This window comes from Apostichopus japonicus, chromosome 22, assembly GCF_037975245.1.
Source record: "Apostichopus japonicus isolate 1M-3 chromosome 22, ASM3797524v1, whole genome shotgun sequence".
NCBI lineage: Eukaryota > Metazoa > Echinodermata > Holothuroidea > Aspidochirotida > Stichopodidae > Apostichopus > Apostichopus japonicus.
The window spans coordinates 18,584,561-18,600,498 of NC_092582.1; the positions used below are offsets into that span (position 1 = coordinate 18,584,561).

The window sequence follows — 15,938 nt, forward strand, 5'->3', positions numbered from 1 at the left end:
TGGATCAAAAAGTCATACCAGTGGAAATTGCTGTACAGAGGAAATCGAAATGGGTTTCAGGTGTGCTGTTATAATGCAGGTGCTGTCTGGTAGGCAGATAACGCGGAAATGGAGACCAGTCACATATGTTTCCATAGTAACAGCATAGACCACCATGTTGATGCACTGGAAATTGGCATTCTCCATTAAATGAAGGGAAATGAACTTGCCCCTTTGTTAAGTTAATATTACTGTTTATCTTCAAAGGTGTTTGTCTACAACTTGCTATCACAGTTCTATGCTAAATGTCTCCAAGTTTCACCAAGCATCTAATATACTGTACGCATATCTACTGTGTACACGTTGGAATTGAAACAGCAGAAGGACCTCGGTAACAATTTAACAACAAAGTAAGCTACATGAGACCATTTCTGGCCATTCTGATACAATATACAGTAGGATACAAATTGTATAAAGGCATTGAAGACTCGCACACAAAGAAACATCTGATGCCGGTAATCTGACTTAGTTTCGAATGAGGTGTGACAGAAGTGTTAGACACCACCATTGATCCCAAAAAATACACACACAGCTTGCTACCTTCAGTAATTAGACACTAGTGTACAGTCAATACATGCAGCTATGGTCAATACCCACAACACAGTGTACATAGCAGCGATGGACATCTCAGGTATAGATAAAAGATAACAAGGTATCAAATTTCATTACTGTCTGCATTTTGTAGTGACAAGAAAAAAACTTCACTTGCAAGCTACGGAAAGTTAACTTTTTCAGACCGAGGGTATATAAACAGTAATGTTAATTTAATACACACTTGTGCACTGCAACCTAACTAACAGACTTACATGACTACCTGCCTACAGTATGATACAGCTTACTGTACTATTATACAACACATATCAACACAGTGCATTCTACAGTATACCTACTGTACAGCATTCAGTACTGGTGAGAATTATTAATGCTGTATCCCCCTTCCCTAAACCAAACACTGAATGCCCCCCCCCCCCCGAGATCTGTAAGATGCAGGGAAGAGATTACATCTGCCTTCTTCTCCAGTCATAACCTATGATTGTTTCACTCCCAACTTCAGTCAATTTTATGTTCATATCATATCAACATTACCTTCCTACTTTATAAGCCATGCATAAAGGACACAACAAGAACATTGCAATATTCTTTCTGTATGATGTACATACAATTTAACCTCCCAACAAACTCAGCACCACCACTGTAGTGATTTCATTATTGTTTATCCAATACTAGGGAAACAAAGGCATTTTTTTTTCTTTTTCTATTTCCATTTGAAGGTTACCAGATAAGAAAACAACAAAGAAAAAGCACCCCTCTTTCCCCTTAATATAGCTTCCTTCCTTTTTCGGAAAAATTGGTTGCTAACTCCATTTTTTTTTTTTTTTTAAAGGTTATCGTCCTGTTACTTGGAGGCTAATAGGGGGGGACATGAAGGTTGCATTATGTCATACCTGGCTTTCTTTGTCTTGGATCAGTTTCAGTACATCTTTCGTTTTGTTGTAGTCCTTCGCTCTGGCATCGGTAAATACATATATCTGTGAACCAGGAAGACTGAGTTCCAGCGCTACTTTAATGGCCGATACACTCATCTCGGGACAATCGCCACCTCCGTGGACGTAGATGTCGTTGAGTTGGCTCAAGAATAAATCTTGGTCCTGAGTCTCCGTTACTGGTCCAACACCTACCAAGTAAAAATATTAAACATAAAAAATAATATATCATAAATATATAATATTTACTCCAGCATTCAGAAATTTTAAAAGCACATGTATGGATACATTATTTGTAAACAAAACAATTCAACATTTCTTTAATTTAGATTGTTTCACCTTTTCAATACAACTACAGAAACCTGATACTTTGCATAAACATTTAGTGAAAACTGAGGACTTTAAACAATTCTGAAATCAAATTTTTAAAATGCTACTTTTGAAGGTAAAATTTCTATTTATGGGACTATTATAGAGACATACATGTACAACAAACCTTGATAGAAAAAAAAAATTGACATTAAAAAAATTAAAAGACACACAAGCATTTTTTTACCAACTGGTGTTTAATCATTATTACTCTTTTTTTTATATAGTTTTATGGAAATTAATACGTTTTTGGATTCATGGACACACTCAACTGATCATGACTATCTTCACTGCATTTTGTTACCATGGCAGTAAGCAAGTTTCATAGATCTTGCTTTAAAGGCATTGAGGACTCGCCCCAAATCGCGTGCCGCGCTCTGAAAAAGTTAACTTTCCATTGCTTGCAAATGACGTTTTCTTCTTGTCGCTACAAAATGCAGACAGTAATGAAACGTGATACCTTGTTATCTTTTATCTAGACCTGAGATGTCCATCACTGCTATATACACTGTGTTGTGGGTATTGACCGTAGCTGTATGTATTGACTGTACACTAGTGTCTAATTACCGACGGTAGCAAGCTGTGTGTGTATTTTCTGGGATCGATGGTGGTGTCTAACACTTCTGTTACACCTCATTCGAAACTAGGTCAGATTACCGGCATGAGACGTTTCTATGTGCGCGAGACTTTACACCCTTTAATGTAGTCCCATTAAGGAATCAATGTTACAAACGATGAAATAATTTTGCCTAATTATTGACCAATTTGCAGTTTGGAATATGGAAAGTTGACCCCACTCAGTTAAATCCATAGTTGTTTTAATGGTGAATAGAATGAATGGGGGAATGCAGTGGTAAATTGGGAAGGAAAATTTAATTTGTGCTCAGACTACCTGTACTAGAAAATATCATACATAAAGCGATGTTGTAGTGACAACTGGTAACTATGGTCCACATATATCCTGTTTTTAAAGGGAGCTGGTATCCAGCGTAATATATCATATAATTGGCATAATCAGCCATACTTGTCATTTCCTCCTAAAGATCTTAATACTTCCTGCTTCTCTGAATTTCAAAATCGTGCCCTTTTTGTCCACATGAAAGCCGCTACCCACCACTAGTTGAGAAGGTCTCAACATTCCAATCTCCTCTACAGGAGGAACCGAAACTTTTCCATGCCTCTGTTTTGAAGCAACAATAACCCCCTATTTACCTTTAAAAGATTGTCCAGGCAAGATTCAAATGAACTGCCAAGAAACCATCCATAATACAGTTGATGTATTGTTCCAAATTAAGACATTCTTATAAATTTCAACCATGAAAATTCATTCAAACTTCAAAATAAATTCAAATTTAAATGGTACACTTCTTGTTATTAAAGTTAGGTTTATATACTTTTATATACCAGGTATACAGAATTAATATTTTGGTGAATATGAACAATTATTGATCAAATGCAGAATGACATATCACATAGAATATCAGCTGGCACAAAACCTACACGATGCATGGACAGAATTCTCAACAGATAGATAGATATGTCAGGTCATTTAAACATTTTGCAGCTCAAATAATTACAAATTTGTTACATATATCTATTGAATTATCAATAATGCTTTACAACAATAAAGGCAAAAGGACCCAGCTAGGCTACAGTAGATCTTACACAAACCCTACAGGTACAAACAGGTACAAACAGGGAAACGAAGGTGCAAGTTGCACTGCCTACCGTTTCCCTTGCCCCTAACCTACCTCCTCCCCCCCCCCCCACTTTAGTGTACCTTCCAAAAGTTCTGGCCATAGCATTATAATAAAGAGGGTATCATTAAATGTAGGTGATCTTGCAGATAAAAATAGACTTAAAACTAGTATTATTTGGTATTAAAATGGCGTATGCATGTACTTGACAACATGACAGTGAGTTATACCTATCGTCTATTTCTAGTCTGTATGTATTACTTCCCTTATTGCAACCAGTGCCAATAGCATAGACTCCTAACTGGTTGATACACACACATGGCTCTACTTAACATTCATTGTACAGTATATATATACAAACACATGTACACAGAGGTCATAATCCCAGCTACATATCAGTGATCCCAAAGGGGCCTTGGATAGGAAATCAAACCTTTCTGATGTCAACATGTATCCACCATGTATGGCAATAGGCCCTCGTCGTCGGGAATGTAACATTAACACGATCATTTATATTTAATCTACATTGAATTTCCAGAAAAAAAAAATTCAGAGCAGATATTTCAGCTATATAATATGAATTGAATGTATCGGCAGGCCTACATGGCATACTAAAATCAAATGAAATTTCCATCGTTGCATGGCTTGATTTAGTCAAATTGTCATTATCAACAAGAAAGCATAATTTAATATAGTCTTATTATAGTTTTCTCTTTTAAACGAGATTGATACTACCATGAAAATCCAACATATGCCCAAAACATAAATTAATTCATTAATGACTTGGCTCCTCGATCTTCATTTGGTGGAAAGAATAATAGATGGGCCAGTGTCCATTGTTAACTGATCCACAGTCGTCAAGATTACCTTAAGTTGGCTTGGAAGCACTGGCAACCATAGAGCAGACTTTACTCGATTTAATTAGAAACTGTTTGATTTCATTGTCTTATTAACTTTTCCTATTTCCATCTAATGGATTAATATTACAAAGAAAAAAGATACAATTTTTGTTCTGTGGCAAAGAAAGGAACAAAATTATTTGATATTCAGCTAGATAAGTAAACTGTAACCAGACAATATAGTCATCAGATGACATCCAATGACATTCACTATATCCTCAAATAGCAATGAGAAACATTAAAGAAAAAACATATAAAAAAAAATAAAAAAAATATTAAAGAAATTTCTCAGAACATCTTGGAGGAACTCGTTGACATTAATTAGCTAGTTAAGTATGCAATCGTGTCCAAGACAAGAAATAAATACGGCCAATGAAAACTAGTAATGTAAACTATAAGACTGCTCACCTACAATTTGGAGGATCCCAATTTCTCTGCCCCCCCTTTCCCTCCCCACCCAACCCACTTTCCCCTTTTCCAATCTATCTGAGTACTGCACCTACTTATAAGGCCATCCACTTTGTACAACTTACATGCCGCCATCAAAATGTCAGTTTTAATTTATCCTCTTCTTTAATTCTCCTGCTGTTATCCTTCATTGTAAAACTCAACTTATCTGTCAATCATTGCCGGCCATACTGGTCGTGACCTACTGCCTCTGCATCCTAAAAATAGACCACCTGTTCGCTTTCTGGCTCTCTTTCCCTTTAGCCTTCTTCATATCAATAATCTCATAACAAATCATATTACTATTTCCCTCGTCATAATTTACCTTTGTCTTCCCAACCCTTGGTCAAGGAAATTCTGGAAGGTACATGTCACAATACATCATTAATAACCAGTACTGGGATGATGCTCTTCCCAGCACCACGAACCTACCAAAAACATACTGAAGTTTACCATGAACACTGGGGTGAGTGGGGAAGCGCAACACAAAAATTGGAAAATTCACTTTTTTTTCTCTTTTTTTAGCAAACAATGAGGAGAGCTAATCTTAGGGGCATTAGGGTCAGGGTAAAAAAAAATGAAATCAGGGTAGTAGATGCAACACACTCCAGCTAATTTACACAAACTGTCAATAAAAAATAATTTATGTTTCTTAGGTTACAGGAGACATTCCTATTACAGGTAGCCTCACTAGAAAACCAGGTCCAGCCTGGTAAGTGGGAAGTTGCTGTTTAGAGAGCTCTTTCCTGGTTCAACTTGGTGCATCTTTAAAGGAACCTATCTAATATGACATATAATATACTTTTTGTGATAAATATGTCTTTATTGTGGATATTTCTATACAAACTACTCTACTGCCCACTCTATACACTGGTTCTCGTGGCAGTCAGAAGCAATAGCATTTAAAGAAAAACAGAGTTGTTCAAAAACAAAAGTTACCAGAGTTTTACATGTATTACTTTATCTGCAATGACCCAAAAGTTTTAAATTTTTCCTCCCAACTCCCCCCCCCCCCACTTCTCATCCCTTTCCCATTATGAACCCCAAAAAAAGTTTCTTATTCAGCTTCAAAGAAACATGTTTGTTGATCAATCAATGTGAACTCCCAATTAAGTTTGGAATGGCGTAATCCAAAGATACGATAGCTTCGTTTTTAAGGCACTGTTAAATCGCTTTGTCGCGACAAATACCCTGTGAAGAATCTGTCTCTTAAGAATGGTCTCAAATATTTGACAGTTTTTCTAATATCATAGTTATTCATTTCCGATTCAAAAATCCCATTTTATTAAAATGAGCAGACTCATCACGTTTCAGTAAATATCTACTCTTCGGGCCATCATGCTGAAACCTGCCATCTCTTCTGGCTCAAACCAGTCGGGCAAAACGACAGCTCTGACAAAATTGTCATAACTTGTTGAAAGTCGAAACTGATTCCAGATATGAGCTTTACGGATTGCTCTTAGAGACGAAATAAACAATTCGGGTATTAAAAGTAAATAGAATGAAATCAGATCTACTAAAAACAAACCTCCAAGTTGGATATCAATTAAGTACCCAGCTGTGAATCAACTAAATTTCAGTGAATAACTATTTTGGTTTCATAAGATTCAGTCAAGAGATTTATAGGACAATTGGTGTTTTAAATGCATGTATGCGTGCGTGTATGTATGTGTGTAAATTTCCTATATATTTTTACAAGCTTTGTCATAGGAAAGCAGATCAATATGAAATAAAGCATGAAATTAAATTGAATCCCAAAGTACTTCCCTTCTCTCTGATTCCCCCACCCCCTTCTCCCCTCTCTCTATCTCTCCAGGCGGGGTTTTTCCCCTCCTTTTTCTTATTTGTTTGAATAATTCTGAATGGACACAAATATTCATGTCTTCATAAAGTTCTAGGACATGGAAGGATACATAAAATGAAAACTCAATTATGCACATGTGCTTTATAATTATATTGCAATTATAAACCATGGTTGACTAGTAATGCAGCACACATATACATGTGTGCTTTACACTGCAATTGTAAACCATGGTTGACTAGTAATGCAATACACACACATATATGTGTGCAATTTGCAAAGCTGATGACCAGTGGCATTAGTTCAGGATCACACATAGGCCTGAGCAACAAACCTGTGCAACATGTTTCGACTGGGGTACATGTGTACAGACTGTGAAACCTCACAATTTAAATACTTTGTACAGTATCTAACCTTTAGTTAGAGGCATAAAAGAAGCAGAAAGAATGGCAACAGTTCACTGGACATCAAATAATGAGGTTTGAGTGTCATTCTACTGTATAGGAAGCAGACTAAGGTTTACTTACAACCGCGGTGAATTTCGTAAACAATGTTGGAGAGGTGGGCAGTGCATGCAGCGAATAGAAAGTAATGCAAACAGGCTATGAATTTGATTAACCTGAGAGATTATTCTCAGAGACCTTGAACAGAAAGAACGGGATCAGAGAGGATCAGGGTCTGTAGACGGCCGAGAAGCACCAAGATTGAGGAGAGGTGTGAAACAAGTAGAATAGACTTCGTCCTATGGTTATTGGGTCATACGGTATCCTTCAGGTCTTACAACATCCCAACTCTCCTCTCACCCTTCATTCGTTTCTTCATCCTGAACATTTATCAACGTTGTGTAAAAAGATTTTAATGAAATTCAGTACTTAGAGGTGATCAAACAACTGTTCTGTAACTCTCCCTTCCTTCGCTAACCCTAACGTAATACTGAAATATACAAGTTGAATGCAGAAATCGGATTGGGCAGTTCACACTCACACATGGTCACACACTAAAAAGGGAACCACCTTTATCTTAACATGGCTTTACAGAAGAGTATAACACAATTTCTCATTTCCATTCCTACAGTAGGCTATGTGGATGTCTTTCTTTAATAGGATGGCAGGGACACTTTTATGAGCCACCAAGTCAGCGATTGTATCTGATATAAGCTTCTTTAATTGACATTTAAAGTGATTTGTTAAAAACAGTTACCATGGTTAGGGGGAGAAATATTTGTAACTTTTGAGCTATAAAAATTGAGGTTAAAAGGTTGGACATACAAGCTCTTAAATCTGTGAAGCCCAAGTGCCTCACTTAACAGAGAAGTCACCTTAGCAGCAGCTGTCAAACTTTCTTTATTTTGCTTATTCCAAGAAGTTAGAAATAGTTCTGTTTAATAGAGGGTATAGTTTATTACCGGTGCCTTCAAATTCCATGATGTAACAATTTACTGCACTGTGTCGCTAACCCTTGAAATACACACTCTTCTTCAGAACCACTCAATTGATATCCTTTTAACCCCTTCTAATCTTTCTCACTTGCCTAGAATTTGCTTTTCTGAGTGGAAGATTAAACAGGGTCTCTTGTAAGGTCATCCATCCTATTCAGTGTTTTAATTTATGAGGAGATCTACCCACAATGGTGGGTGCATGCCCTAAATCATAGCTGTTCCACCTCCTTGGCTACACCAAGAACTTCAACCAACAAGAATTGTTGAAATCTTTTCTTTCCTCAAAAACTGCTTGAAAGGGAAAGACATAAAAGCTTCACACTCAAAACTACAAGGGTTTTTACACTTCATCCAGATTGAACAGAGTTTGAATTGATCAGCAATCTATTGTACATGCGATTTAGCTCCAGGTAATAATACTGGGAGAGACTTTAATCCTAGTGGAAACCAGGGTTGCCGATATGTACAGTGTTATGTAAAGTTGTTCGATATGTACAGTTTCAAGACACAGTATTGTCAAATGTAAGAAAATAGAGATATATACTGTAGAGAGGGGGAGGAGGGCAGATGGGGTGTGTTATTGGATGGGGTGGATTGTGCTTTTGTGTTAAAATCTGAATGCTCACAAACCGGTCTTGACTTTTCTCGAAATAACCTGTGAGGTTACACATAGTAACACAGATCTGCCACATACATGTGGCAAGTTAGATATATGCAGACTTGCATTGTCAGAAAGAGGGAAACATCCTAACTCATATGGGTAACCAACCCTCCTCTTCATCTTCCCTCTACCCACAACCTTACCCCCCCATTCCCTTCTCCCTCCCCCAATGAAGGTAAACAAGGGAGTATTTCATGGAATTTATTTCAACCTCAATATTTCACTACTCTGTACCTTTTCTTCTCCATTTTAATATATAGGCCTATCACATGTAAAAACCAAAGCACATCGGCAAAACTTCAATATTGTCATTTTTTAACTTTTCCTTTGGCCTTTTACTTCCAAACCAGGATGCAACAATCATGCCCGACTTCATTCATTGTTGCAGGCTTCATTCATTATAAAAAGAGCACCCATTCGGGGGCACCAACAGAGTGCACTGTGTGACAGAATTTTATCTGTGGGGGTGAGTTATTACTAGAGGCTAACAGCCATAAAACTTAAGAGTTTAAATAATCTATGATAATCCAAACATTATGATGCTCTCAATCTCTCCTTACCCAAACAAAGTAAGGGGGAGTGTCTCTTACCAGCGATCCTAGATACAGTAACATCCTCAGCTAAAATCTACCATTGTCAGTGACAGGAATATCAAGAACTGCGTATTAGGATTACAGTAACAAACAGTCATCGAGAGAGGATTAAGTCAATTATCCATTATTTGCACTGGCAATTAAAGGATTTGCTTTCTTTGTAAAGCGCCTTGAGCAGTGACTTTTGTCTACTGATTTGGCACTATATAAGTCTCATTTATTATTATTATTATTATAATTATTATTATTATTAGCCCAACTCTATGCCAAATTCCACAGAAGCCTTACCAGAAGTTACCAAACTAAGTACTTTCAGCACAAGTTTTTGTGTACAATATCATGGCGGTACCATCAAGAACAAATCAACAGTTAAAGCCATATAAGTTTCTGCCTAGGCTTACAGTGTGTATCAGTTCCCCTGCATTGTGTACACAAATTAATTAACTCCCCAGCTGAGTTAATGACTGTACAGTATGCTTTCATAATTCTCAATGGTACATGTATATATCCTAACTACTATCTGGCCTATATATTTAAGTGACCTTGCATGAAGTTCTGCTGAAACAGAACCGGAAGTAAGTCATCCCCTGTTGCACTATTTATATCATTCTGGTGAAATAGTAGAATGATATCGTCGTCTGCAAAAATTTGCAATAACTGGGCAGTTTTTATGATGCAAATATCTCATATACAAGATACAGACTTGCCTTCATAAGATTAGCTGCAACATTTTGGACAGATAAAATGTTAAAGAGTAGACAGCGAAACTTCCGGGGGTTAAGTTAGTTGTGGATAAAGAGAGACGAATCTATTCTAAGCATAGGCCTACTGGTAAAATATACAATTCCTATGCTGTTTGGAAAGAAAACATGTTCTGAATTTCATACATTTTGTAAAAAATGGTGCTAGTGACGTCTAACACCACTAGTATTTTTTCCTTGTGTTTCTTCGTAATTTCCTAGCAATAGAACAGCCAGTAAAGGGTCTAACAGTTTGAAAGGGCCTAAGTTGAAAAGAAAGTGTAACAGGGTTTAGTTTACAACAGATGTCAAAATCCAGCTTTTATATGTGAAGACTTGTCGACATACATTCTCATGGCTGTAGTTTGTATTCTGCCAAAAAGACTCAATTTGATTCTGATTTCTAACGCATGGAGGTTCTGCAGTGCCAACACCATTTTTATTGATAATAATAATATAATAACCAGCAGTTATTTTTATGATGCATAAAAGACCACAAATGTGGGAGAAACCTGCAAGGGCTTATGGATTACAACTCACATGTCGGGTGGCTTCCAATTCAACATTTTAACTCAATTTTGGATTCTTTTCAGTTTAGAAAGTCATTTCAGATAGGGATACCGTAGATTGTTCTTGGATGAAAAACCCACTTAAACTATGACCGGCCGGGCAAGGGCATAGGAACTGGGGGGGCTGGGGGGGGGGGGGGTGCCAGCCCCCCCAGTGAAAAATATGGAGGGGCGGAAGTATCATTCCGCCCCCCGCTTGGCAAGTCAGAAAACCCCCTTTTTCATTTCCAAATGAGAAAAATATCTCATTTGGAGCACCAAATTGCATCTAAGGCCAGGTGAAAATGCAAAATTATATACAAAATGGAGTGGGTGGGTTGAAGTGTGATATATTGCACCAAATTGCATCTGAGGCCACCTGGAAATGCAAAAAACACCCCCTCCCCTTAGACCCCTCCCCCAGGCCGGCCATCAGTCTTTAGCCCCCCACTCAAATGTACCTTCCTACGCCACTGCGGCCGGGTATCAAACCTGGAACCTCCTGATTGCTAAGCCTCATTGCTGCAAACTCCACTGCCTTTATCCACTGGGCCACAACACCAGCATGAGGGGCTATACGATGTGTGGAGGAGGCCCAGTCCACAGGGACCTGCCCCCACCCCCCCTCCCCCTTTGAGATATTTTTGTTAAAATGGAGGGTTTCTTAGATGCACAGTTGATTGTACAATAGGAAGCGTTTAGGAATTGTACCATGGCATACATACAGGTCATTTATCCTAATGAACTTTGCGTAAGAATTTTGTCGAGGAGGAGGGGGGGCTGGAAAATTTGATTCTTTAAGTTCACATGGTTACGCCGCTATGCCGGATGCTTGGCCGTTGAGTCATTGTGTAATTCCAGAGTCGATGCGGCCACAAAGAAAACCGTCGTTTCCCAGCATAGCCTTCTGGTAGCTGTGCGTTGCAGAAGACAATGGCTACAAAATAATTTTTGAAGGTCAGTCTTTAGTGAGATATGCATGCAAGATGCCCAGTAACTGCAAAACTGGCAGGAAAACCACAAAACGAGAACCCCAAAACAGTCACCCCCCAATTGTTTGTACATATGACCCACATCCATCAACACAGTATTGCAATGGGAACCAAAGCCGGAAAACACCAGCTCAATACAGGAACCATTGACACCACTTCAGGCCAAATGCCAACTCCAAATATTTGCAAATTTTACTTCAAAATTGATGGATGCCAGAGGACAGAGCATACATATACGATCTAAATATAGCATATTTCTATTTAAAAAACAATGCAATCATGTGAAACAAAGACGTGATTATTGTTACAAGCTGTGTGCAGTCCAGTTACTTAATCACAATTCACATGATGTGAAAATTGTACCCCTTAGAATCCATTGTAGAAACTTCACAAAGATTCACTCAACTTTTCAAAAACTTTTAAGGTCATAGAGCTCTTCAAAGTACTCTAGGCAAACGGATATTGTGGAAACATTACTCAAGTGCATGTTTGTGAACATACCCTCCCATGTTTATTTCATTTACAGTTTTTCCTTCAACTTTTTTTCATCGAAATGAATGATGAAATACTGTACAGCTTAGCGTCTTCAAGTCTCACAATCTTTTTATAAACTACAAAGGATATCCAAAATCCCTGTCTCAATTAATTATATACAGTAAGCTACCCATCCCAACTTCTTGGCGACATTTATCTTTTACCTTTCAATAATATATATATACCGTCTGTAAAATTGTTCACATTGTCAATTTTGAAGTAACCCTATCCTGCTTCAAAGTTTGTGTTTCCCCATCTAAGGGTTAAGTAACATTTAGTTATAATTGAAGATGAGTTTTGATTACACTGGGAAAGACGTCTTAATTGTTATTTTTCTTGCTTGTTAATAATGACATGAAGTAAACACGGTCTTCTAAATTTGCTTGAATGAAGAATTTTATACCAACAGCCCTTTTCTATTTTGCTAGCCTTCTCTATTGTATTCCAGCCTATCCTACAAATCCAATGGTACAATATGCAGTTTTCCATAGGGTAAGACCATATCACAGTGGGTGCATGTCTGCAAGAACTTCGCACTTGATGGACTTACAAGACAGGCCAGAAGTTTACCTGAATTAAGATAGACATACTGAAGCCAGAATAGACAAGATCTTTGCCTGTTAATTCGAAAGAAAAAAATACATCGAAGAAAATGGGCAATCAACCTGCTGACTAAGTTATCAATGTTTTGACCACAAATATCCTGGCAGGATGACAGAACGCCTGCCTGCCAGATCCCTGGTGAAACCACATGAAAATAAAGGACTACCAACTATGGTTAAGATAACAACCAAAGTGGAGAGCCTGGTAGCGCTAACCTAATTAAGCACCACATGTGGTACAAATGCAAGGAATGCTATAATAAAGCTGAGATGAAATTGACCATATAGGCTTTTTAGGCCTAGGCTACATCAGTTTGCTTTGACTATTTAGGCCTACAAGCAGGCAGTAAAAATTGCAGGAGAAAGTAAATGCAGGATATATTATTGAACTTTATCATAAAGTCCTTCGCAATATTTCAGTATAATTTGTTTTTCATCTGTTTCAGTTTCTGATACTTTTACTACATAATCCAAGCATTTTGACTCGTTTAAGACAGTGCCCAGGCTAAGTTGGCCTATGTGTTTCTTTTAGGGTATCAACCTCTGTACCATCTACTTGTGTTGAGTCTCGTGTCCTGGTGGCAAGAGTTTCTGCTGATTACCTGGGCTAGGCCTAACTTATGTTAGGCCCAAGTATTAATATGGTTATGCGAACGGAGTTTGCTATTTCTTATGGCTGCTTTCATTGTGTTAGTATTAATACTTTGTAGGCCTAAGCTAATGTAGGACCAGTAGGCATATTGTAAGGCTAAACTGGCCTTCGGGCCAAGGCCTATTGTAGGTTAGGCCTAGGTCTATATTTCAGACGAACAAAAGTTTATGATCATTTACTTACGTGGATCATGGAATGGGACAAGGACAAAGTTATATAATGGTGTATCTGCGTTACTGGTTGTCGTTTCTAAGATTCTAGTTGCTCCATCCTGTACCTTCATAAGGTCATCGTGCATGGAACCGGTAGTATCGAATACAAAAGTCAATGATGTAGAACCCGGAGGATAGTCTGGTTCCTCCGGCGTATCTTCTACCTCCTCATCCTCCGGGAGGTCATAGTCTGTCAGTTCAATGAAATCTGTCAGGTTTGTGGGTAAACTTTGGGGAAAGACATTGGGAATGATGAGGGAAAGAATACTTATAAATAGGAAACATCGAAAAGTCCTTAGCCGCCATGAGCTTTGTCGCCAACAATGTATAGCCATGTTAGCGTTTCTAAGTCTACTCCACACCTCGAGTTGCCGTGCAAACAAACTTCGGTTGGGCTCGAGTTCGTTTTACTCGGCCGAAGCGCGAAATCAGAATTCAAACAACAAAATAGATCAAAAATCAATTTTCTCCCTGTGAAAAATCATCCAGCAAATAATCACTCCATATCCAGTCCAATAAAAAATTGTCAGTAAGGGTCCAGTAATGGTTTATTATCTCGCTATGAATTGCAAGTCAAATCTAGACTTGGCGCAGATGGCGTTTCAATATAAGAAGATACCAAACTGAATGATCCCGCTTCGACTTCACTTTAGTTATAAAGGGCTTCTTTGCACTATGTGGCCACCAACAGAAATAACATCGAGTGATCGTGACTATTGTTCAGTTTCCTTCAATGGTCGCAATTAGTTGACCGAAAACCCATCTGCATCAGTGACAGCAGTAAAGGAGATTGATATACACTAGTGTTGGTTCCGGTAGACTTCGCTGCAATACTATACGTTTTTGTTCCAAAGTTGTATGTATATATATGAGTGCTGTGTTCATGCAATACCTGCATAATACAAAAACATGTGCACGCTAGTACTACAGTGAGTTAACAACAAACACATAACCTAGCCATGCGTACTGATCTACAGTCTAGTATTGGGTGAAACTGCAGACAACTTACGACCGGTGCTGGGTAGACAGTTTAAACCAATCAGATACCGAATAAACTAACGTCATCAGGCGTTAGCTAGCTCATTGGGCAAAATTTTGTAATCAATATGTAAGAGTAAAGTTGGCTTTGTGATTGGTCAAAAAGTTTCACTGTAGCGCTACGATTGTACAATATTACGGTTAATCAAAGAGATGGTGCTTCCACTGGCAGTAAAACTTGACCATAATATTATGTTGAAATATTTTCCACATGTTAGAGATAGAGCAAAACCGGGTAATGGAGGGTGGGTCTGTTTTGAATTAAAAATTCCATAAATCACATTCTGACTTCAGCGTGATATATTATTATTTACTGTTACATATCTTTCATCCATTGCAAAGATACAACATCCAAAACAATTACACTTTCAGATAACCCCCTACCCCACCCCACTATATTCTCTGCAATGATTTACGGTGAATAGGGAAAACTTCCCTTTTTTTGTTGATTTCTCCTGGATGAAAACCCACCTTCAAGGAAATGAAACCGTTATACCGCCTATGTCTTACATTATATCATGGAGCTATAAATATTGCCAATCAAAACAAATTTCTCAAGCTTATTGCAGCGTTGCTGCTCCTGTTTAAAATCCGTCACGCACCCCTGCATGGGTACATGAAATCGGTTACCCTGCAGCTTACCAACATCACAACCAACACCTTATCCATTTTTGTCATGAAACCTTACACATTATCTTTGTGGGATGAAGTATCTGGCACTAGATATAATTTTTTTTCTGTAGATCGTCAACGGGAGAAGCGGGAGGGCTGTAACTACATACATCTAAGATAACTTGAGCGGTAAAAGGCTAAATCTGATGATAATTGCTTGTGTCAAAAGAACGTAACATTTCCATAACAACAGAGTATGTAATCGTGAAAGTTAAGTAAGAACGCCGTCGATTCGCGGCGATGATAGACGGCGGGGGAGGGGAGGGGGAGGCGTCACAGTTTAGGTTGCAGAGTTTACGAACGATGTCAACTCAAAGTTGTGTATATTGGCCTAGGAAAACGTGACACTCTGATCACGATAATAGTTTAGTTTCTTCGTATAAACGACGGGAAAGGTGGTCATGAATTAGTTTTCAACTACTTCCGAAGACCAATATACACATTAAAAAGACTGTAGCCTAACCCATCCGTGTGTATAGGTTCATTGCGATGTGAGACCATAGATGCACCGTCCCACAAA

At 38.1% G+C, this 15,938-nt stretch overlaps 1 protein-coding gene across 4 annotated transcripts in view; it reads right to left on the reverse strand.

Annotated features, from left to right (window-relative positions):
• LOC139964299 (hemicentin-1-like) overlaps positions 1-14,654 on the reverse strand; it is a 93,331-nt gene extending 78,677 nt beyond the window's left edge. For 2 of the 4 annotated variants that reach the window (XM_071965793.1, XM_071965794.1), the window contains exons 1-2: positions 13,680-14,652; positions 1,485-1,714 (exon numbers count right to left, since the gene is read on the reverse strand). In XM_071965793.1, coding sequence (XP_071821894.1) covers positions 1,485-1,714; positions 13,680-14,043 — 594 coding nt within the window. In that variant the 5' untranslated portion in view covers positions 14,044-14,652. Of the gene's footprint in view, positions 1-1,484; positions 1,715-13,679 lie in introns of all 4 variants that reach the window. The other 2 variants (XM_071965792.1, XM_071965791.1) reach the window with 2 other exon arrangements.
• Between the last annotated feature and the right edge of the window lie 1,284 nt (positions 14,655-15,938).